General features: G+C 32.7%; 1 protein-coding gene across 1 annotated transcript in view; it reads right to left on the bottom strand.

Moving 5' to 3' along the window:
• LOC108739872 (putative aminopeptidase W07G4.4) overlaps positions 1-26,728 on the bottom strand; it is a 43,218-nt gene that overhangs the window by 15,639 nt on the left and 851 nt on the right. The window contains exons 3-5 of the mRNA XM_025975420.1: positions 24,723-25,158; positions 18,825-19,069; positions 5,074-5,170 (exon numbers count right to left, since the gene is read on the bottom strand). Of these exons, the coding sequence (XP_025831205.1) occupies positions 5,074-5,170; positions 18,825-19,069; positions 24,723-25,158 (778 nt within the window). The remainder of the gene's footprint in view (positions 1-5,073; positions 5,171-18,824; positions 19,070-24,722; positions 25,159-26,728) is intronic.

Raw genomic sequence — 26,728 nt, 5'->3', positions numbered from 1 at the left:
TATATATATATATTACATATATATTATGCTTAATTTTCTTCAAAAATCCTCGTATATTGTGGTTACGCAAAACAGTAGCGAAATGCAGAAGTTGAGTTAATATAGTCCAAAATGTCAGCAGGTACTCTTTCAGATACATTTTTCTCTTGACTTGAAGGTGTACTTTCACACAGGTAGCAAAACTTGATTAATGGATTTTTACATTGATGACGGTCAATTTTTTCTAAAAATCTAAAATAATCAAGACACTAATTGCGAAATAAGGAATGAATAGATATAATTAAACTGTTTGATATTGATAGAATGTATCTACTAACATATGTCAGTAATAATTTTTTTGTATCCGACTTCGTGATAGTACTTAACGGTTTTCTAATATATTTTACTTCATGCACAAAGATGAACTCCTGTGCTAAGCGTGAATCTGTACTCTGAGCACATAAATATTGGTGTGACACATAATACTTACGTATAGGTATAGGTACACGAGCATCATTAGGTCACTAGTAGGTACCGGATCCGTTATTCTTGTTGTCATTTTTGTTGCTTATTACGAAACAATTTAAATAGGTTAATAGGGATATTAAAGGCGAATGTGTGTAAAGGTAGTCAGTTATTTATTTCAGTAGGTAGATATTGAAATTGACAGTTTATCGTTAGTTTAACAGTTAATTTCTTTGTAGCAGACAATAAACAAAATAAAGTATAAATGAATATGAAAAGCTTTAAATACCAAGATCTCAGTTTTTCATTTATCATTTTCATCAAGTGGTCTTGGAAATAAGTAATTACTTAATTGAATAGAGACTGTTCTATATCACTCTTATAAGACAAAAACGAGACATACTGATAAAGAAAAATATGTATCGAACATAGAAATTATCTATTTCTTTGATTTTATGTCTAAAAACCTTAACACTGACTATCAAAAACTGTACCCTATTTTTTTTTTAATTCTAAGGCGTACGTTGAATTATGAAGAAACTTTTTCAATCTTTATATTTTCGCGGTTCGTTTAAAACGTTGTCTATTAGCATGCAACTTTAGATTTCTTACAATTCGACAGATTTTAACGTTACTTTCACCATTATATAGCGTATTTATTCCAGAAGGTAGTGTGTATGAACTTTGGGGAAAGCTCGAGAAGGTTATAGAAAAGCTAAAAGCAAACTTTTCTCTTAGAATATATCAATTTAGAATGAGAAAATGCCGATGTAAAGTTATGAACTTTTTACTGCCACAGTTCCAAAGAAAGTTTTCTTCGTTTTAAAGCAGAAACGTAGATTTACGTTTTAGAGGTTTGTCGTCATTACGAGACTAAGCGTCATATGTAAACGTAATACCTGACGGCACAGTTTTTGTGAAACATATTTGAAACTTTTTTTTGAAAAAAATAACCGGTCAAGGGGAAGTCGGACTCGCGCACCGAGGGTTCCGAAGTAAATAGCTCGTCCGTCACGGTAATCGAGTCTTAAGGATATTTCCCGCTTATGTCGGAAAAAGTTTTAAGTTTCTTCCCAAAATCAACCCTCAAAATATATAATTACAATATTGTAATAAAAAAAATATTTTTTTTTCTGGTATAACTACAAACTTACGATTTTTAAAATTTTCCCTTTACTTGTGCTGTAAGACATTGCTTCTTGCTAAATTTCATAATTCTGGGTCAACGGGACCCTACAGGTTTTGATTCCCTTGTGAGTTTCAATGTATACGGCATAAAGACCTGAGTATTTGATATTAACTTCAATTTGATACCTCGACACGCTCCTGAGATAGACAGACAGACAACTAAGTGATCCTATAAGAGTCGTTTTTTCCTTTTGAAATGCGGAACCCTAAAAACCGATTAATACACAGCGTAATTTTGCCAAATTATTTACTTTAAACGTTGGATAATACTGTTTCAGTTTTCTCGGTCATTATCAAGGGTAACCCTTTTGCACTAATTGTAAAACTTAATATTAATATCAGTAACTTTACACACAATCAACTACAAATTACTCAGAATAAGTGAAAAACTCGTGGAAACTAATTCAATTTGGTTATTGACTAAATTTAAATTGTTTTTTTACAGATTTATTGACTTAAATATTTTCCAACATTAAAAATTTTTTTTGTTGTTATTAGAATGGAGAGGTTTCGCATTGTCGATGTTAAAAGAGTGTTGAAAATTGATGCAGTGTTCTGCAAAGACTGTTTTCTGAAGTTTTTTATCTATACAGTAAACGTGCTCTTGTATTAAACGTGTCTCCATGGTTGCACCACTTTTTCTAATGTAAGTTGCATCATAATCGTTACAAAATAATTGGTATACGCCATTTTTTGTTACAGGAAGTGGTTGTGGTTTGTTTTTAACCAATAACGTTTTTTAGATTAATGTTATTGGTTTCTATTACTGTGAAGATTGTATCTTTTTACTATGACATTATTAATAAACTTAATTGAACAATACTGCTGAGAAGTTATTGTAGATTCGTTTTTACTCGTTAAGTTACGTATTTAAAAACAAAATAAAAAGATACAATCTCATTGCAATAGAAACTAATAACATTAATGTAAAAAGTAATGTAATGTATTAGTGAAAAACTACTTCCTACAAAAGGTGGTGTATAGCAATTATTTTTAAAGATTGTGAATTAGATCTAGTATCCATTTCTTCCCTATCTTTTTCCATTAGAGTGTAGATTCAAAGCCAAAGGTCTTTTTATTGTAAAAACGACCACCGTGTTTCTCTTTACATGTGTGCTGTTTATACCTTGTTTATAATTGTTTATAGCTATTTACTATTCTATCTTTAATTATGTTAAAAATGTGTTTTGTATGTACTTTGATCACAGACCACAATAAATATCGTGATAAAGCTTTGTAATTAAGGCGAAATGTCGGAGATTGTTTTTACCTAAAAAAAACTTTCACCCTATGCTTGGTTTTGAATCTACACTTCATTGTGAAATAGAGTTGTTATCTTCACTTTTTAGATTTTCAAGGTAAGAGGATAAAAATGCAGGACAATAGAGGGAAATTCAGGATAAAATACATTGTATGTATAAACAGCGTCGTTGACTCAGTTGGAGATACCTAAGTAACACTCTAATGTTTCAGTTATAAACAAATATCAGTGAATCAATGAAGATATACTGCCGTAACTCGATATTATATTAATTTATTGTTGTTCATAGAATATAAACTAAAAAGAAAGAACTTTCTATGTATTACAAAAAGAAAGCCGTATCATCCCCCAAAAGTCACTTAGTAACAGTTAAGTCCAGCCAATGTAGGGAATGAGGTTTATTATAAATGTGAAACGAACGTTTCGCTCTCATTTATTAGGTTTTTTCAAGCTTGGGTTTTCTAGTTATGTTACATGGAGCTCAAATGGTGCAATTTGTTGCCTAAGTATAAAAAGTGATGAAACATTTATACATTAATACAGAAAAATAATAATAGATAATTAAAAACATTGGTCTAAGTACAAAAAACCAGCGGCGCCGACTTTTAGAACACCTCGTGGGTGCTAATATTTTTTTTTATGACAATATCAACATAATCCTAATCGTTTTTATGTATATCTAACAAATAAAAACTCTACCTGATGTCCTAAATACGTGTCAAAGGTTATCGAAAATGCAATAATTTAATAAATAGTCTTAACCAGGATCATCACGATAAAACTGAAGTTTCTAATTTTCTAGGTTAAACATACACATTGACAGTGACAGTCCTTTTTTGAGATGAAAAACAGTTTTTCTGTCCCTCAAGAACAGTTTTTTTTCTGAATAAAAAGTACCCTATCGTTCAAGATTTCAGGATGATCGCTTGCGTAATTAAGGCAATAATAATATTAGTTAAGATTAAACCAAACCAAACAAAAGTGCTACGTAACAAGTTCCGATTTTTATTAAATTCTTTTGATAATATTCACGTTTTTCATTACGAAGTTCGCCCGAGTTATCTAGAGTTAAATGCAGGACTTGATCCGAAATGCAGGACGGTTTGCATCACTTTGAAAAAAGTAATAGAGCCGTAGAAGCACGTTTAAAATCTTTGCAGAACACTGTATCAGTTTTCAACACGTAAGTTAAAAAATTATCAATTTTGTAAAATTAAAAGAAAAACATTTTAAATTTAATCAATAACTAAACCGAATGAGCGTTCCACTTCTCTGGTGTAACTTGTAATTTATGTAGGTATTAGTGTTAAGTTTTAGCATAAGTTTGAGAAACTACGTTGGGTAAATTATTCAATTTTTTTTTAGTTTATTATAAGTAATAATTAAAATTACAATTCATACGCGAGCAGAGCTACGGCCAACAGCTGGTAAAAATTAGATACAAAATAGTTATAAACATGTGAAGAACAATGTAGGTAACTAGGTAATTGCAAGCGATTGTACATGGGTAGGTATGTTCGTTAATTGAAATTTCCAAATATTCTGTGAGGCAAGACTCAACATTTTAACTACATTACTTGCCTGCTGATGGATACAATACAAGTTTTAGCGTTTGATGGAGCTTTGACATACCTACCAAGTAACAAGTTACGTAAAGACATACAAAGAATTTTAGTAATTATTGCGTTTCATAATAATCTAATTAAATAAATCAATCGTCGTCACCTTTGCAGAATACGATTATGATGCGTATAACTAACTGATAATCTACAGAAATTACTTCTGCAAAGGCCAAGGTCTTCAACAAAAAATAAAAATCGCGAAACTTTCTCTGGCTGTTTAAACAAAGGTGATATCGATACCAACATGTAACTCCGCATATCTATTTGTATCTATCGTTATTCTAATTAGACATAGAATAAATATTTCTTCATCGTTTCTTTTTGCCTTCTTGAATTGTGCCCTTGATCGTAATCATACGTTTGAAAAAAAGGAAAAAATGTTTTTTATGTTTATTAATGAAATAATTGACTTAGTCGACGAGTTGTAAAATGACATCATTACGCAGCCGTTAAAATTAATTGACGACGATTTATTACCCTTGTTGAGTATAATGTCAACCTTAAAAAGGTGCAGGAATATAAAACTAAAGAATAACTAGAATTGTTAGAATATCTTACCTATGGTGTATTCGCCGGCAGACAATGCGGCATGTCCGGTCAACGTTGCAATTGTGAAAAGGTGAGGATTAACTGCATGAACTGCTTCTTCCTTCAGCTAGAAAAAAGGGAAACAATGTATATCATGTTTGCATATATTTTTTGATAGTATGAAAAATAAAAAACAGCTGGCCTTGCGAGAGTCAAGCTCTCGCATAGATGGTTTAAGTCCATGCAAATTGGAGATACACCGGATAGTGATATTGTCGGGTACCCGACAATCACTACAGATATTGGGTTTATGTCTTCGTTTTTTTTTTTTTGTTTATTTTAGCCTCGAGGAGGGGAAATCTTCTAAAGATACCCCCCAAAGGGGGTAGGGGGGTAGTGTCGGATTCACTCCTGGAGGGAGCGCCTACCGACTAAAAACCCTAGGCGTTCCTCATTTTAGCTGGCTTTCCATTAAATACCACCCTCATCAACGCACAATTCCAAACCATTTTAAGTCCCGTTCAGTCATTTAAACACTAAGCCAGTGCTTCTCAACCACTGTGCCGCGAGATTCTTCAAGTGTTCCCGCCAAATTTTACGGATACATACAGTGAAATAGCGGAAGAGACTTTTGGAGAATCCATTTTGCTGTCTGGTTATGTATAGTGGTATAGCCTATGTATAAAAGTGATAGGGAGATATACCCCTCATTTAAAAAAAAATATTTTTTGGAAGAATAAAGCACAAGAACGTCGCTTAGAAAGGTTTGAATCAGTCCCAAAAGAGTGTTATAAAATAATTCATAAAACAATTGTTGATAGGCCAATAAAATTTTAATTCTTGGTTGGTAAATTTTCGCCGAGAGGGTTGAGTTGAAACCGTTGAACCGAGCTTATGTTTATAAACACTAATAGTTTGCAAGGTGTCACAATCATACTAATTATCGTTAATAAATACCTGATATACCAACAAGCGACAGAAATCGTAACAGTTCAGCATTCTTTTTCATGAAAGAAAGTAAAAAATACAATATTAATTACCAATTTTCATTAGGTAAGTGTTTGTTATACTTATTAAATTATTATTGCTGATATATTTTTTCCTTTTTCTTTGATAGAATTACCCGGCACTGGCGGGTACGCGGCGTCATTATCCGGTATTCGGCCGGATGCTAAAAAAAGTGCCAGATCCGCCGAGTCTAATGCAAATGTAACTTTTTTTACTTATCCATATTAAGTTTATAACTATTTCCAACTTAGAAAGACCATAACTGGGTGATCTTTGGTATATAATTCTATCCTCACAACAGTAGATTAACTTGACTATAAAATATTTCACTGGTTAAAATAATAGGTACGGATTTATGATTTTATAAAGGAGGAATTTACAAAGGTAGATAATTTTTTATCTGCAAATATGCATGATAGCAGTTTTTCCTGTCTACGCGTAATTCGATTGATTGTTCTTTCTAATCATGACCCATGCAAAATAAATTACCCAATATCTATAACATGAGTTAATTTGTTCTAACTGACTGACTGATGATTAACGCACAGCTCAAACTATTGGCTCGATTTTTGAGAGCATATTCTGACTATGTATTAGGTAATAGGGGCGCACTACGTATAAATTTTACGAAAATCGCATAGTAAAGGGTTGAAACAAAGCAATATTCCTAAAAACATCAAATAAAGTCGAGTGAAGAACCTTTCGTAAAATATCGATTTATCATCAGTTCTTTTTAGCGGCGGATAAAAGGGGTGATGGGGTTGGCCAGCCTCGCGTCTCTGGTCTTAACCAAAAGACATTTTTGACAGGGAAACGCATTAAAATATTACAGNTGGTATAGCCTATGTATAAAAGTGATAGGGAGATATACCCCTCATTTAAAAAAAAATATTTTTTGGAAGAATAAAGCACAAGAACGTCGCTTAGAAAGGTTTGAATCAGTCCCGAAAAAGTGTTATAAAATAATTCATAAAACAGTTGTTGATCATTTGACAATACTAAAGGAAAAAATTGTTCAATATTTTCCGAATTGAAAAATAAAAAAATTTTGATTGGGTTTGAAATCCACCTAAGTGCCACAACACGTCGGTGTATGAATTAACTTTGAAAGAAGAGGAAGAATTAAATTCGGTGTGTAATAACCGAGATTTAAGTTCAAAACATTCAGAAGAATCAATAAATTCTTCCTGGTTTAGTCTTAGATTTGATTATCCGACAATTTCACAAAAAGGTTTAAGTGTATTATTACAATTTTCTACATCTTATTTGTGAGAGTTCGGATTTTCTGCTTTGACCAACATAAAAACCAAAAAACGATCCAGATCATGAAATGAGAGTAGCGCTATCGTTTTTACACCCAAATATAAATAAAGTTGTCAAAAAACACCAACCTATAATTTCGCATTAAATGTTTGTAATTTATCATTAAATAAACATTTTCTTTACTTTGTAATACCATTTTACTTTATAAACACTACGCAATACAATTAAAAAACTTTAGAATTTGGTGAAATTTCTTTTCTTCTATCTAAAAGATTGTATCTTCCTTTGATGCCGTGTTAATTACAATTACAATTCAAGAGTAATCGCTAATCGAAATTGACAAACATTCAACAAAAACGCGGAAAAGAGACTACAAATATTTTTTTATTATAATGTGCTTGTTTAATTGGAAATCATAAAGCAAGAACGTACTTAGGATGGTGTCGAGCTACAAACACATGTACTAGTAATGTCATAGTTCTCACCCGTCAGCCTAAGTACGAACCTGATACGTGCGAACGATTTCCATCCCCTAAATAATAACGCATAAGAGAACAACGACAGTTTAATAAGTTTTACAATAGTTTAATAGTTTATGTCCTCCAAGTGGGAAAGTGAGCATTTTCTGTGGGATTGCCAACATTTGCTATTAATAAAGACTTAATTTATTGTCTCGTTTATTACACGNGTATTTATTTCAAAAAAGTATTTTGAAAATACATATTTTGCATTTAAAATACAAAATCTATTTTGTATTTTACATTTGAAATATCAAATCAAAAAGTATTTGCATTTTGTATTTAAATACTTTTGAAAACCATTTTGCACATCTCTAACTATCGTATGATGTACCAGTACGGTAATAAACGCCAGGCGACTCCGCCTTTTTATAAACGCTAATGAAGTAAAAAATTATATATTATAAACGTATTTATATTAGGGGTAGATCCAGGGGGTGATCCTCCCCTTCTTAAAACGACTCCGGATCAGTGTTCTAGAACTTAAGCAATTTAAATTTCGTAACCCTATAATCGTAGTGTTTTAAACCCCTTAACCCTTTAGCCTAAACCACAAATACTCCCACGAGTCCATAGCTCGGAGGCAACTACCCAACGTGCTAAAGTAATTTATGCCGCCGTGGTAATTTATTCATAAATACGCTTTTTTTAATAGTTTTATACCCTTATTTCACCATCGTCCCCCTCCCCCACAGAATATTTCTTGACCGGCCCTGACTTAAAGTTAAAATAATATATTGCTTGTAACTTTTTACTCTCGTTTAATAGCAAACAAAATAGCGTGTAACATTCATACGTGTTTTCGCGAAAGCGGTTAAAAAATGGAATTACGTTCAGATTTCAGGTCTTTTCTTTAATTTATAAGTTTCATGTAAGGTAATTGACTTCATTTTTGTGACAATATGCAATTACAATCGCGTTACGTACATAGCACTGCCTTGTACATAGAAAGAACGTTCTCAATTTGTTATTTTCTATCTAGGAAGTAATCTTTCCTTGACCAATGATAATGGTCGCAACGAACATAATTTAAAATACGAAACGTTGCAAAAACACATCGACTTGGAAGGACGTATTTCACAAAAGCCTGCTTACACTGCCTACTACTTGCTTTCAACCGTGTCATTTGCGCATTTTCTTCCCCACAATAGAAAATAACTGATAAAGTAAGTAAACAAATTCTTCGCATAGTTGTTTGTTTTGATTTTAATAAAAAAGACGGAGAAATCAGGTTAGTGCAAAGACCGTTTAATTAACCGTTTGCCCCTTTTTTCGTTACTTTCGAATTGTTATTATGCTATATAATCAAGCCTTAAACTTAACCGATTGACTTTGTCCCACTTAAACATTCTTTGATGTTGTAAACAACATGCTTTCCTCTGATTATTTATTTATTTATTCGTCCATATTTATGAAATTTCCCAATCTGTTTTCACCGGAAGAACGATTTTTATTAAAGTTAGTGTAGGTACACCACTTCTACGTAGGTAGATAAAGAAATACTTGTTATTATAAATAAAAGTAATACTTTATTTTAGGCTTTCCTGCCCGGAAATTAGTTTTCCTGTCCAATGCTTCTTGCATGTTAAGCTAGAAATAGTCAGGATTACAGTGCTATGCAAGTTCTGATTCAATACAGTCTTCTTCAGGTTTGACACGAATATGAACTGCAAGTAATAATAATAACATTAATAATATTATAATAAACTGTTACCGTGCATGATGCAAAATAACAGTTTCTACCGTAAAGTACCGTTTTTAAAAATGATACTTTTGAAGCAATGCCATTAAAATGGAGGTGAATCTACGGGACAGTTAAGTAATCACAATCGTGACTAAATGCATTAAACATGTACTTACTGCATATGTTTTTTTCTATTTTTAACGCAAATTAGTATGAAAATCAAGTATCAGATGTAAATATTTAACGAGTAGTGTGTAATATTTTACAATATATTATTTACTCTACTTTATCGACCACATAGAACCATAAAAAATAATCCCAACAACAGACGGAATCAAAGTCAATACATAGTGACAAAAAGGGTTTATTTTTTAAAATAACGCTTTCTAAAAGTAGATTTTAGTATTAAAAATGCTACTGTGTCTAATATCTTATCAAAAATAAAATCGTCGAACGACTGATCTGACGGTTACTGTAGATAGACATATCTATAAACACATAGGTAAAGGATAAATATTCGATAATTGAAAAATGTCGATGCGTTGCGTTTTACCTTTAATTAAAATTGCTTCAAAGCCCGGCCCTGTAAAGCAATACATACACTTGAGAGTAAATTCTTTAAGTATAATCGTTTACTTAAAAAAAGTCAAAGCCAAAATACGCTATTTCCACCTGCAAGGTCAACACTGCCAGCTGTCGTATATCGGATGCATAACACTTTTTTTGCTGGCAGTACGTGGCGCCTCACAATTACTATTGTAACAATAGTACTGTTTAAATAGCAACAAGTTAGTAAGGAGAATTAGTTTTTATGAATAATGTCATTTAAATCAGAACGATTTATAAAAATGCAAATGTTTGAAAAAAGGTGCCTAGGCATGCACGTATGTTGTTTCTTGTAAGAATACACTAAAAAATCAGCTATAACGTATCGAATGGAACCAAAACTAGTATATTTCATCAGAAGTTAATTTAAAAAGATCAAAGTACATGTGAGCGTTGTTCAATGAATTATTATCAATTAGGTACATTTCAATGAGAACATTGTTATGATTGATTTGATATCATTTTGTACGAAAAACTTCACTTATTAGATGAACCCAAAACAAAGAAACTATGAATTCCATTACTTTCTCTTATTGCAATGTGTAAAAGATCAGAAACAAAATTGAGTTGTAAATATTTTTATATAAAATGATTAATGTTGATTTACATCAATAAAATTATTTGCAACCGTATTTTGGCTCTGATCTTTCACGCTAAACAAACTATTTTGGTAACACTGTCTTTTTTTCGTATTAAAACGGGTGACAATGGCAAACAAGGAAGCATATAGAAGATTATTTGTTGCTGAACTGAAAAAACTATAACATAAAGANTATACAAGAATTATTTGTTGCTAGACTGAAAAAATTATAACATAAAAACAGAAAAACTATATCTCAATCACTTCAAACAGAAAAACAGTCTAGAAAAACTCCAGTATTTAAAAAATAAGAAAATGCCTGCAAGTTTTTTTTAAAAAACATATTATACTTAAGTGAATGTAGAAAATTAAATACATACTACAAAAAAGTATTTATTTCAAAAAAGTATTTTGAAAATACATATTTTGCATTTAAAATACAAAATCTATTTTGTATTTTACATTTGAAATATCAAATCAAAAAGTATTTGCATTTTGTATTTAAATACTTTTGAAAACCATTTTGCACATCTCTAACTATCGTATGATGTACCAGTACGGTAATAAACGCCAGGCGACTCCGCCTTTTTATAAACGCTAATGAAGTAAAAAATTATATATTATAAACGTATTTATATTAGGGGTAGATCCAGGGGGTGATCCTCCCCTTCTTAAAACGACTCCGGATCAGTGTTCTAGAACTTAAGCAATTTAAATTTCGTAACCCTATAATCGTAGTGTTTTAAACCCCTTAACCCTTTAGCCTAAACCACAAATACTCCCACGAGTCCATAGCTCGGAGGCAACTACCCAACGTGCTAAAGTAATTTATGCCGCCGTGGTAATTTATTCATAAATACGCTTTTTTTAATAGTTTTATACCCTTATTTCACCATCGTCCCCCTCCCCCACAGAATATTTCTTGACCGGCCCTGACTTAAAGTTAAAATAATATATTGCTTGTAACTTTTTACTCTCGTTTAATAGCAAACAAAATAGCGTGTAACATTCATACGTGTTTTCGCGAAAGCGGTTAAAAAATGGAATTACGTTCAGATTTCAGGTCTTTTCTTTAATTTATAAGTTTCATGTAAGGTAATTGACTTCATTTTTGTGACAATATGCAATTACAATCGCGTTACGTACATAGCACTGCCTTGTACATAGAAAGAACGTTCTCAATTTGTTATTTTCTATCTAGGAAGTAATCTTTCCTTGACCAATGATAATGGTCGCAACGAACATAATTTAAAATACGAAACGTTGCAAAAACACATCGACTTGGAAGGACGTATTTCACAAAAGCCTGCTTACACTGCCTACTACTTGCTTTCAACCGTGTCATTTGCGCATTTTCTTCCCCACAATAGAAAATAACTGATAAAGTAAGTAAACAAATTCTTCGCATAGTTGTTTGTTTTGATTTTAATAAAAAAGACGGAGAAATCAGGTTAGTGCAAAGACCGTTTAATTAACCGTTTGCCCCTTTTTTCGTTACTTTCGAATTGTTATTATGCTATATAATCAAGCCTTAAACTTAACCGATTGACTTTGTCCCACTTAAACATTCTTTGATGTTGTAAACAACATGCTTTCCTCTGATTATTTATTTATTTATTCGTCCATATTTATGAAATTTCCCAATCTGTTTTCACCGGAAGAACGATTTTTATTAAAGTTAGTGTAGGTGTAGGTACACCACTTTTACGTAGGTAGATAAAGAAATACTTGTTATTATAAATAAAAGTAATACTTTATTTTAGGCTTTCCTGCCCGGAAATTAGTTTTCCTGTCCAATGCTTCTTGCATGTTAAGCTAGAAATGATCAAGATTGCAAGTTGCTCCAAACCCTGTATGAATCGCACAGGTCTGAAGCCTCATTTTATTTGATTGACTGTCGCTAATGCTTTGCAAGTTCTGATTGAATACAGTCTTCTTCATGTTTGATATTTGAAGTCAGCACCACTAGGCATCTCCTAAATATGTAGATAGCAGACCCACGTCTAGCAATCTTCTAGGCTAACCGAGTGGCATGGTCTAGAGGTTTAGACCACTGCTTAGCATTCGGGAGGACTTAGGTTCAATTCCGGGTCCGTCTGCCTAAAATTCCACAGATAATCTTTCATTCTCTTCTGTGTTCATTTCGTCCGTCTCATCTTTCTCACCCAAACCACCACCCACCCAATCCTACGATTCCTGAAAGGAGGTTGAAGAGGGCCTTCTGCCCTACCAGCATAAGTGGGTGATGAGAATGAAACACCCAAAAGTTTTGTTTTTCTAGGTTAGGGTTATCGTTCATAGGTTACCCGTCTGCATCTTTTTGTGAATTCGTGTACTTTAGCAAAACAAGCCACTCTATAGGGGTTTTCTATTGGCGTAGGTTTCATACACCCTGTTGTTTATCTGTATGTTTCATTTAATAAATACATAAATTCACACGTTTTGGATGGTTAAAAAATTATCAACTAGAAGATTGGTTAAAAAATTATCAACTAGAAGATTGATTTATTTAAATATTTTAAGTAATACAATCTCAAGTATTCAAAATAATAGCGTTCACTAGCTCACTCTATACTCTAGGTAGAGAAATAGTATAGTAACTACATGGTGTGTATCATTCAGTAAGAACATTGCCAATAAGGGAACAATAAAATCTTGTTTTTCATAAAAATTGAAAAATCTTGAGATTATTTTTCATAAACTGGATTCCAGAGAAAACTTAATTTTTTTGGTGTCTCCTGATTAAAACTAGTGTTAGGAGCATTTTTTGTCTGACTACTTCCGTTATTCCGGATTCCTCCGCTATATCCTGTGAGATTAAGGATTTGATATGTTCACGATTTTCAATGTCTGAATCCACCTTGTTGTGGGACGAGCTTATGATCGATGATGTTTGTTATACGGTTAGTAAAAGTAATAAACTGGTAAAAAAGTCTAAATAGTACTTGGTATTCGGGATTGAAAGCCGTGGTCTAGGATTGATTATCCTTCTTCGGTGAGACTGACCCCAGTACAACCACAACGAAGGACTTTACGACCTCGCTATGTTCTCTAAGGATGTCTGGTGGTTTCGATAAATTACTGAACAAGAAATAAATGTCCTTCGTTTCTTTAAATTTTTATAAAAAGGACGATTTTGGGATAATCCCGGTCACCGTTTTACCTTGCATGGGTTTAGAGGAAACGATATTNGTATTTATTTCAAAAAAGTATTTTGAAAATACATATTTTGCATTTAAAATACAAAATCTATTTTGTATTTTACATTTGAAATATCAAATCAAAAAGTATTTGCATTTTGTATTTAAATACTTTTGAAAACCATTTTGCACATCTCTAACTATCGTATGATGTACCAGTACGGTAATAAACGCCAGGCGACTCCGCCTTTTTATAAACGCTAATGAAGTAAAAAATTATATATTATAAACGTATTTATATTAGGGGTAGATCCAGGGGGTGATCCTCCCCTTCTTAAAACGACTCCGGATCAGTGTTCTAGAACTTAAGCAATTTAAATTTCGTAACCCTATAATCGTAGTGTTTTAAACCCATTAACCCTTTAATCTAAACCACAAATACTCCCACGAGTCCATAGCTCGGAGGCAACTACCCAACGTGCTAAAGTAATTTATGACGCCGTGGTAATTTATTCATAAATATGCTTTTTTTAATAGTTTTATACCCTTATTTCACCATCGTCCCCCTCCCCCACAGAATATTTCTTGACCGGCCCTGACTTAAAGTTAAAATAATATATTGCTTGTAACTTTTTACTCTCGTTTAATAGCAAACAAAATAGCGTGTAACATTCATACGTGTTTTCGCGAAAGCGGTTAAAAAATGGAATTACGTTCAGATTTCAGGTCTTTTCTTTAATTTATAAGTTTCATGTAAGGTAATTGACTTCATTTTTGTGACAATATGCAATTACAATCGCGTTACGTACATAGCACTGCCTTGTACATAGAAAGAACGTTCTCAATTTGTTATTTTCTATCTAGGAAGTAATCTTTCCTTGACCAATGATAATGGTCGCAACGAACATAATTTAAAATACGAAACGTTGCAAAAACACATCGACTTGGAAGGACGTATTTCACAAAAGCCTGCTTACACTGCCTACTACTTGCTTTCAACCGTGTCATTTGCGCATTTTCTTCCCCACAATAGAAAATAACTGATAAAGTAAGTAAACAAATTCTTCGCATAGTTGTTTGTTTTGATTTTAATAAAAAAGACGGAGAAATCAGGTTAGTGCAAAGACCGTTTAATTAACCGTTTGCCCCTTTTTTCGTTACTTTCGAATTGTTATTATGCTATATAATCAAGCCTTAAACTTAACCGATTGACTTTGTCCCACTTAAACATTCTTTGATGTTGTAAACAACATGCTTTCCTCTGATTATTTATTTATTTATTCGTNTTGATTCAAATTTTACCACACGTATTAATAATATCGATGAAAAATTGATAGACCCACAATTATGCACAATTTATTCTTAAAGTTTAAATCAGAAGATTATTTATATCAGATGCCAGTTTATATCTAAATGTTTAATTAATCTATGGTTCATATTCCTTATCAATGGTTCATATGCTATTCATATCTCTATGGTTATTCATATAATGTGCGCATAATCATGGTATAGTCCTATGCAGTCCTATGGCTCTATGGCTGTTCTTATCTATGAGCTATTCATCATGGTGTGTAGAAAATCCACGTGTGTTACACTACAAATTACTTCCATTTCAACTAAAACAATAACTTTTATTAAATGAACGATAAAAACTTAATAGTGGCAGCTCATAGGTCATATATAATAAAAGAATAATAAAAGTGAACAAAAAACATTAAACTTAACCTGCAAGAAATGTGAAATGTCTGTTATATCAAGTTCAACGAGATTGTCAGTCTCTTCCAGGAAAAGCACGAGTATTAGAAGTGTTTTAAATAGTACCAAACCAACAAAAGTGAGATTTCAACTTCACCATACTAAAAATGTGCGAAAAATCATTATTGATTACGTGAGGAAAAAGGAAGTAAAGGACTATGAAAACTTATTGTGTCTTATTCGCGACTCGGAATTACTTGATGAAGACATTAGGCTACTTTTAAATGAAGCAACACAGTGTATTTCATTACTAGATCAAGACCTATCTTTATTTATAGAGGCAATCTTAACAGTTGATTGGTTAAGTTATCGTGAAGATGTGATAGCAGAATATCAGTCTTTTCTTATAAATCTACTTTCTGCTCATAATTACCATGCTAAATTAGTGATAGATCGTTTAGTAAAAAAATTTTATCCAGGTGAGATTTAAAGTACAATCTGTTCAACATTAGCTTCATTAAACTTATTGTATGCAAGATGAAATACCGTAATATCTAAATCTAAATCCATATCGAGCCCGCAAGACAATCAATACTGTTTTTTATTTTAGTTAGGATCACAAAATGGATAGAGTCATTGGGAAGATAAGAAAAGGTTGCATTTAAAACAATAAGTACCTTTTAGTGACTCGTTCCATGATATAGGCAGAAGTATATACATAGGTAAGTTTTAATTACTTAATAATTACTGTATTAGTTATTGTAATGATCAACCGAAATTCATAAAGTACAACCACAACGAAGGACTTTACGACCTCGCTACGTTCTCTAAGGATGTCTGGTGGTTTCGATAAATTACTGAACAAGAAATAAATGTCCTTCGTTTCTTTAAATTTTTATAAAAAGGACGATTTTGGGATAATCCCGGTCACCGTTTTACCTTGCATGGGTTTAGAGGAAACGATATTTATTGTAGTATCACCTATTACCAATATTCAAAAACTAACCAGAACTCCCTGCTTTTTACAACAAACTATTCCTCACACAACCATATGCAAAAATATTTGCGTACGTCAACTGTTTTATTGTTATTAATACAACAATATTCATTTGTTTTCTTTTTGTCCAAATGATATAAAAACATCAATGGACTCCCGGTAATAATTTGACCTTCGTTCATTTCGCATTTAAAAATAAAAACGTATGTGTTTTTTTCTACCGAACTTTTGTGTTTAAATCTAAGTACGTCGAGTTTTTATGAAAGACGAAATTCGTAGGCGCAAATTTGTCTGTTTCTAGTCTAGGCTCACTTTGTTAATGAGATTCGAGGTCATACATACCTACACACATGTAGTGTACACAACAAGTTTAAATCTAAATTTAAAAAAAATCACAAAATCCGTTGCGTAATATGGTGCCGGTGGAAATAAAAATAGTTTTTTGCAAATCGGGCAAAACCAAAGTATTTTTGAAAAAAGGTGCACCAACAGTAAATTATAATAGGATTAAGTTTATTGAAATAATTCATTAAGTGGGTGTAGAAGGCATTTTTTTTCATGGTACCGGAATGAAATTTACAAAGAAGCAAATAAATCACAAAAGTGTAGTCATAAGTGGTTTGATACAGTGGTGGCCCATACTTACGTTCATTTTGCACTCAGTTCTGCTTTAGAACATATTTTTCAACTGCAAGTGCACGAAGATTGTAAACCACTGATCTAACCGCCTAATTTCCATTCTTGCTCATAAACAATTGCTCTTTAAAGCACATCGAACATTAACCGCATCGTTTTTATGTGACAGTAATTATCATTGCCACTTCTATAAATACAGAATTCAACAATCATGGATTATAGATATACCTAATCAATATATGCCCCTTCACAATATAAACTAAACGTTAGTTATTCTAATGACAAATAACAGCTAAAACATTATCAAACCCTTTTGAAATTAGTACTGCTTTCAAAACCGCCTAGGCGGAATTGACGTACCGAATTATTCGTATTGACTACGACATAAATATGTCCATGTGGAAAGTATTGTATTCAGCAGCATATTTACAGCAAAATTGAAGTGGCGACAAATATTTGTTCATTTAGTTCACTATAACGTAAAAAAATAATGATAAATACAAAATTTGTCTGAACGCGTTCTAAATCGAACTGCTTCTTGTCTGAACGCATCGCCTTTTTACCCTATATTGTCGAATTGAGTAAAAAGGATTCCTAAAGACTGTAGATATGACTCCTAAGGCATAACTCTCCAATTAAACCAAAGAATTAACGAAAAAGGTATCGACGTTTATAGAATACATGTATTCGGTGTTGACACGCCACCACTGGTTATATGTTAAACAAAAACCGGTAATTGTCCAGAATTGTGACTCCAGACCAAAATCGGTCCAAAAATATTTTAACCGGTTTTTGGTCATTCTACATAATAGAATTAGATAGAAGATAGGGGAGACGGTTTTTTATGACTTATAAATAAATAAAAAAATTTTTGAATGATAATTTTTCAAAATTGCCCCAATTCTCGATAATTACCTGAATTGGTGACGTCATTGCTTTTGTTAGGTAGATTTATGACAGATTGAGTTTATTTAATACCCCTGGCTGCCAGATGTGGACCGTTATGTTCAAAAGAATTTTTTATTTTTATTTATGAAGTCTCCCCTACCTGGAGCGATTTTGGTCTGGAGCCCCAATTCTGTACAATTACCCAAAAAACAAGACCGTATAATATTTTCTGTTGAAATTTTCGCGATTATTTAATATAATGATTTGAAACGGTAAAAAAATGGTTTATATGACAAATTAAAATTCTGGTATGCAAGGGAAGAAAAAGTAGGGAAAGAGCGAATATAAACAGAGGAGACGAAAAATTAGAAGTCAGGTCGAAAGGAGTAGTAGGGATATAAAGCAGAGGATAGCGCACGGTCGTGTCGCCTTTAATAAAAAGAAGTCACTTCTATGCTCGCGAAAGGTTAATTTAGAAATTCGAAAAAGGTCGTTAAAGGTATATGTTTGGAGCACGGCTTTGTACGGGTGCGAAACATGAACAGTGGGCGCGGCGAAAAAGAAAAGGGGAGAAGCGTACGAAATGTGGTGTTAAGGATGTGGGTTGTTCTAGTTTTAGGGAAGTGCGAAGTTTAGCTCAGGATAGGAAAGAGTGGAGGTACGTGTCCAACCAGTCTTAAGGCTGACAACCTTATGATGATAATGACAAATTATCAATGACTTCTAAAGAACCATTTCTCTGAAAAGCCAACATTTACATACATACCTTACACAAAACATCCGCCATTATCATACGTCCTTCAGCATCGGTATTTGTAACTCTTACAAGGGCTCCAGATCTGGATTGAATTAATTCATCTGATACATAAGCATCAGAGCCGACGCTGTTGCGTACAACGGCCAGGGCCCCAACCACTCTTATGTTTTCAGGTTTCAAACTCTGAACAACTTGAAAAAATCCGACAACGGCAGCAGCTCCACATTTGTCGTAGGACATACCAGCCATTGCGCCTTAAAAAGTAAAAAAAAAATGCAGTGGAAGGTGAAAGTGACGCTTAATAAGTAATTTTTAACATGTCTTATTTTTTGCAAAACTTATTCCGTAGATTTCAATGATATTATCAAATAGACGTTTGTATACATACACCAAAACAATTTTCTCAAAATTTTCTCGAATATTATGAACAATTAAGTAACAATATCTTCAAAAGTATTGATTAAAATTGTGAGGAGATCTCGTTGTATCTTCAAGGGACCTTTACTATATTTCTGGCCGTAAGTATATGTTATTTTGCCGCCACTTATGAATATAGAGTAATAATACCTACATGGGTTTTCAAGAATAAAATACTTTTAGAAAGAATAATTTAGAAAAAGCCCTTTTGAGAAACCTCATGAATTTTATTTTTAAAGTGATCTAGTTTATGGTTATACATTAAAGTATATGAAATTTCAGATTAGCATAGTTCTTGTTTCAAGTTTTAGAGATATACGGAGTTATTCTGGTTATTTGGTTCATCCAAACCAAAGCGAATACAACATCTTGGGTGACCTATTCCGTTACCTTAAAATTGTCTAACGTGAAATTTTCTATTCCTTTCCAATCTTTTGTTAGATTTCGCCAGGAATACACAGCAACAAAATTATTTCTTATGAATAAGTACTGTTATCAGAGTATTAGTATATATCAGCTTAATGTGGTGTCAAAGTATGGGGTTGGAGTCAACTTGAAAGTTTGAGTAAGGTGAAGCAAGATATTACAAAATAGCGTTAAGGGTGGATAGAAATAGACCAAGATATTTATGGAGAAAGGAGCTAGACGTAATTAGTATTCAATTTATGACTTCATAATTTGAATTTACAACTGGAGAAAGCGGAAGAAAGAAAAAAAGGATCTGTTAGATATGAAAATATTAGGTGGCCAAATATACATTTAGTAAAGGAAAAGAGAAGAATTACTTGAATGTAATTGTCTATTTAAGAAACTTGAACATAATGAACGAGATTGCCAAGAATGTGAGATTCTTGTCNCCATAAGCATTTTATGCTTTGCGAACTTTTTATAAACAAAAAAGAAAAATAAGTTATCAAAATTAAATATTAATGCAAATCTACTTTCACTCCAGGCTATAGCTATTCATTTCCAAGGGTACAAAAGTGTAACTGAGTTTTATTTAAATATTCAATATGTTTTTTGGTAAATACACCCACGCTAGTTGTAATTGTGTAAAGTAGTTTATTTTATAAATTTTATTCAGCCGCTGATTTTATTATTCAAAGCCCGGACTGCCTTAATTTGTGACAGTTACAGCAAATCGTTTTGAGATTATATTATCTGTGTTTGATCATAGAGGGATAATTATTCGACCAAACGATCTTACCATTTTGGGGCGCTGAACTTCTCCAAAATCCAAGCTTAGAATTATCATAGCTTACAATATAAGTTATTCGTTTTCCATTTTCGTTCCACTCCAGTTTGAGTCGTTTCATGTGCCTAACTCTATTACCATTTATTAGGTCATATCGGCGATTGCCAGGGGCATATTGGGGTTGTTTCCAATTTTTATAAAGGCGACCTTAAATATAAGTCTAATGTGTTGACATACATCTAAATATTATTTATTTCATTCATCTAGTTAAGCGGAAGGACAAAACGGATTCTTTTAATTTAAGGATTTTAGAAATTTAGTTTTCCTTCTACCACGAAAATAGAACGTCCTCTTTAATTTCTAAACTCACTAGACCAGCGGTCGGGGAACCGGAGTAAATTACCCCAAATGGGGTAAAAATGAAATTTTTGTGGGTAAAAATGAAACTTTTGTGAGTAAAAAGTATATATTTTTAATTTGCTATTTTATAAACCTATTAGTATTTTTTTCAACTTAAATAATTTAGCGACTAGCGACATATGCAGGCCACGCCATCTCACTCCCCACCACTAAGTGTTCTCGAGTTATATCTTTGCGCAGTAAAGCTCAGTCCGTGCCATGCCGTCAAAATAAATTAAATTTTTACTTATTGTTTTCTTCTCAAAATTAACATGGGGGCTATAATATGAAAGATGCTAAAAAGAGGCGATTTCGTTTTTTTTTGCTCTTCGCCATGGGGTAATATCAACTTACACAAAAATATTTTGGGGTAATGATTAAAAAAGTTCCCCGATCGCTGTCTTAGCCCCTTGCTACAATGCAAACACTGTAGAAATGCTACGTGTTATGTTATGACAACTTACCAAGTGGAGTTTCTGAGAATGAAGGGGTAAATAAAGCTCTTATCAAAACATGAAGTACATGAAAAACTACGCACTAAATTAAAACTCGTTTATGAATTGTTATAAAAGTAATAGTATAATGCATGCCTACTTTTTTTAATTTTTCCCGCCGATGTACAATTGTCATGACTCACCCAAACGTAAAATGATTTAATCACTGAAAGGGTTGCTGGAAGAAAACCACTTTCGCTGATTCCATGCTCCCAAAGTTAACTGCTTATTTACGTTATACATTAACACTGCTAAACAGTATCTACCTATACGCTAAGTTTTTTAAAAATGATACTTATTTACAAAATTTTTGAAACATTGTTTTATAGTTGTAAATACAAAGATAATAAAAAAAAAACTTCATCAAGTGACGTTGAAGCAGGAACAGTCGAATTATTATATAAACAAGACATGGTTCTTATAATTTAGAGCGTCAATAAATACAATAAAAAATTAATTGGGCAAAGTGGACCATACGTGATTCAGTGTCAGTTAATAATTCGAAGTTAGAACACGAAATGTTGGTGTCAGTTGCATCAGCTATCTAGCTACAAAAATTCAGTGTTATTATAAGATCAGAATGTTTTTACATATATGCTGACGTAGGGTAAAAAATGTGATGCGTGTAAAAACGAGAGTGACACGCATTGCCGATCGGCAAATGTATTTCAGAAGATTTTAGTTTAATTCAATATTAAATCGGAAGCGTCCAACGTAACGCTTTTCTTTGTTAGCCTTTATTGAGCACTCCCAAATAAGGAATAAATTGTTTGAGACCCGTAAAGTGTTCGTTACAACCGAATTTCACGTTTGATGTAAGTACTTTGTCCTATTTACGGCTGTTTGTCCACTACTGATGATACAATTTGCTTCAAAATGTCTGTTAATCCAGTTATTAAAGCACAAAAGTATTTAATCTTGGTCAAAACTTTTAACAGCAACCGGACATGGTATACCACCATGTAAAGCAAGTTCTAGGATGCAAAATATCAAAAATTGCAACAACATGTATCTTAAAAAATATCAGAGTAGTCGGAATGCCCAAATGAGATAATATATAGAAAATTCAACACCTTTAAAATAAATTTTAAAATGTCTCAGTCAGAGACTTATTTTCATCGAAAAAAACGTGAAAATCTTTAAAAAAAAGGTATTTTTTACTTGGCTAGCTTAATTCCAGTGACCATTGTAAGCAATAAGTAAACCATAGAGGTATTGTATCAAACTTATACCACTCTACCTCGACCGATTAACGTATATCAATTTTTAAAACATATTATTAATATTCATGATTCAAAGATTCACTTTTTTTCTTTAAATTTCTCTTTGGCTCACTTATTGCTCACAATAATAACTACCTTTTCCCGGAAGGCCGATGCTGGAAACATTAAATTACCTTTTCTCAGACGTTTTTCTCCGACAGAGGCGTTTCAAATTTTAGTTTAACGGTTTTGCAATTCTCCAAATATTTATCTATTAGGGCGTTAGATTACTCTGATAGTTTTCGAGATAAATGCGAAAAACAAAACAGCAAATTGCATTACTTAAACCAGGGGTGGTTAATCCAAATCTTTGGAAATTAAATCATAACCCCGCAGGCCGCATGTAAGGTTATACACCTATCTTCATATTAGATTTAGATACACATACAAACACTTCTTTCAACTCATAACTATAAACTCATTATAAAACAGGTAATATTTGTGATATATTCACAAGAATATTGTCTTAAAATTAAAGTTAATTTTCTCTCACCGTTTCAACAGTTAATTTTTGAATATATGCTAACACAAATAATGTATTTTTTATATGTTGGTTTTCATTTTATCATCATGAACATAGGTTAGTCAGTCCTAAGGCTGGTTGGACATGCACCTCCACTCTTTCCTATTCCGAGCTAATCTTTGTATTTCCCGACCTATTTCGCCTATTTCTTATTGACTTTCATAGCGCCCTCTGTTCTCCTGCTCTTTCTAGTACCTCATCATTTCTAACCTTCTCTATTCAGGTATCTTCATCATTCACCAGTAACACCACATTTTAAGCGCTCCTAATTTTTTACCTTCCTCCGCGCCCACCGTCCACGTTTCGCACCCGTACAGCGCCGTTTTCCAAACATATACCTTTAACAATCATTTTCAAATTTCTAAATCAAGCAGAAAGATGACTTCTTTTTTGTTAAAGGGTGACACGACCCTGCGTTATCCTCTGCTTTGTATCTCTACTACTCCTTCCATCATGAAATATCAGACTTCCTAGATACCATTATAAAATAAATATATTTTGTAAAACTATAATTAAGTGAATCGCGAGGGCCAAAAAACCATTCAAGGCGGTCCGCAAATTGACCACTCCTGGTTTAAATACTGTTTAAAAAGCCACTCACAATATTTGTTAGAGCCTTTTTTATACTTATTGACACACTACATCAAAAAATCTATTTAGATGGTCTATATGTAAAGCAACAAACATTTGTATTTAATCTCATTTGTTAGTTATTTACTTATTCCTTTTATTAGGACAGAATACGGAAACAATCGCCAAAGTGCAAGACCACCAGCTTTTGCTGAGTGCATTTGGGCTTATTAGAGTAATTACTGCAATGTTAATTCCTTCTTATGTCTACCGTAATATCTAAATCTAAATCCATATCGAGCCCGCAAGACAATCAATACTGTTTTTTATTTTAGTTAGGATCACAAAATGGATAGAGTCATTGGGAAGATAAGAAAAGGTTGCATTTAAAACAATNTATATATTTTATTTCCCGACAGGGGGTACAAGTGAACCTCTTTGCACCTTGCTACGGGTGCCCTTGTCTGTTTTGTATTTAAATTTCCTAATGTCAGTAATTTCTTTTGAATTCTTTGAGGAGAATCCCCAATTATTTAGCTTATCAAAATGGCCGCCTATATAATAGTCAATCATTTATTACATCTAGCCAATTTATAACATCTAAACCTGCATACGTAAGTTAGTCACCCTGAAATTTAGGTTTGATTATACGTTAAAATATTCGACTGTCATTTTGTTCAATAAAATTACATTATTTATATCAAGTAATTTAAGATATGCGCAGCTTCGCTTAAGGGGTGATTGAATTTGTTGTTGTAATATGTGTAAGTATAAAACATTGTAATTATTTGGATAATTTACATGACTTATACGCAACTCGGGTGTCTATCGTTTAAACCCCTTCTTCTTTTGTAAATAATCGTAAGTCATCCGAAAATAATTCGAATTAATTTTTAAAAATAATGTTAAAATGAATGCAGATTCGAAGAAAATACAATAAAAATGCAGTATAATTTGCTGAAATAGTTATCATCCTATAACGTAAAGGAAAAAATACTCTAACAAAAATTCTTAATCTACCATCATCATATTTATTAATATAAATACCTCCGGTTTTAATATTTGCGCCTCCAGTGTCATATGTCACACCTTTTCCGACCAAAAACAGGGTCTCTGTGATCTTCGACGGATCCTGTGGTACATACTCTAAATATATAATACGTCCTTTATGTCTGTCTATATTGCTCGCTGCCCTGTTAACAGCTTCGAAAAGTGGATAATCTTTAGAAAAAACATCGACATCGCTGATTACATTGATTTTTATGTCTGTGTTTTTGAAAAGATCTTCCACATACTCCTGTATTCTCGGTGGGGTCATTCTTTCTGGATCTGCCCCTCCTATGTCCCTTGCGACGTATCGTCCAGATTCTAACACACTCGCCAGGTTTATAAGTTTTTCGGTTTTCTCGAAATCCTCGGTATATACTCCCAGAAAATCTAATTTTGGGTAACCATCCGGTCGGTACTCACGTACTTGAATATTCTAAAAATGAATTAATTAATTGCAACAAAACTGGAACTAATTGTAAGGGTATATTTCTCTAGTTTGCTTATTTAACTTAATATTTTCTCTTTTATATTTTCAAAAGTGCAATTCTGTTTTGTTTTTACTCTGAAAACAATTAAAATTTGCATATAGTCTTTAGATACAGAACTACATAACAATTAATTAAAAAATTAAAAAGAAGACACCCCTAATTACCACAAAAACTTTTTCAGCAGACACGTACGTGGGCATTATCAACGCGAGACTTATAGAACAAATTAAGTTAGTAAAGGTAATTTTATAGCTTAAAAAGTTTTGTGAAATGCTGTCCATCAAATTTTTTCTGTACTTGAATTTTCTACGTAACAATGACAGTGGGCAAGGTAGAGATTTTATTTTTACACGAAATTACATTTAGCATGCCGGCAAAGGTAACATTTTGACCCTCGGCGGTGATCTTCAAATCATTAGAAAACGTCAAAGAAACAACCTCCATCCGTCAAACCGTGATATTTCTAGGTGAAAAACGACTAGAGTGGCGCGCAGGTTGGTTGCGCTAAACTGCATCAGAGTAATACGAACGATATCGTTTACGGTTTTTTTTTTGTTTATTTTTGCGCCAGAATGCGGAAGTCGGTGCGACGCGATTGCAAAGTGCAAATTCATGTTCCGAAAGGTACGAAACGTCGTCTTTGTGCCCACTGACGACCAACCAATAATAATGCGATGCTAAAAGTGCAAATCATGGTCGTTTATTTCTCGAGCACGATAAAATCGAATTACGCTCGACAAAAAAACCAATTTTCCTGCCGTAAAATTTTGTAAAGACTAATTGGATTTGCAAAAGAGCTCTCACCATACTATATTGACATTCCTCTTTACCACTCGTACAAAATTTCATACTATTTTGTGCACTAGTTTTATATAAAACCAAGAATACTGCATACATATTGTTTGAAATAATAGAATTGTAATGTACCTATAGTTAGTCAAAGACAGATAATGTATAGGTGCGCGGAATCACTGGTCTTTCCTGGGTTTGACCAACAGTTTTCGGCAAACCCAAAATAAGTCCAGTTACAAACTAGGGCAAGCAAAACTTTGGGCCATAAGGGGAAGTCTTGGGGCAGCGTGACGAAATGGGCAATCAGGTGAGAATGTCTCAGGGTAAAGTGACGTTTGTAAAGATAAACCAGTGGCAAAAACACACAAATGGAAGACCTGCGTGACGAAACATGACATGGGGGCAAAGGGCTCAAAAAATTGCAAAAACAGCGTGACGTAATATATGAACAGCTCCTTTCTACAAACTAATTACATATTTACTTTTTTTAATAATGATTTCCTTTTTTATCCGTTCTTCCCCTGATTTTTTATCCGATGTTAAATCACTGCCAGACTAGAGGTTTAAAGTGTTTATGTGTTTTGCCCAAGTATCACCACGTAGTGTTTTAATTATTTAATTTATTTATTATTTTGATTATTAGAAATTTTTATAATGTTAGCGTATTTATGTTTTTATTTATATAACGAGTTAATTAATTTTGGTTGTCATTAAACATATACA

Source organism: Agrilus planipennis, unplaced genomic scaffold (assembly GCF_000699045.2).
Source record: "Agrilus planipennis isolate EAB-ADULT unplaced genomic scaffold, Apla_2.0 scaffold248, whole genome shotgun sequence".
NCBI classification, from domain to species: domain Eukaryota; kingdom Metazoa; phylum Arthropoda; class Insecta; order Coleoptera; family Buprestidae; genus Agrilus; species Agrilus planipennis.
This window is presented reverse-complemented; position numbering and strand designations above follow the sequence as displayed.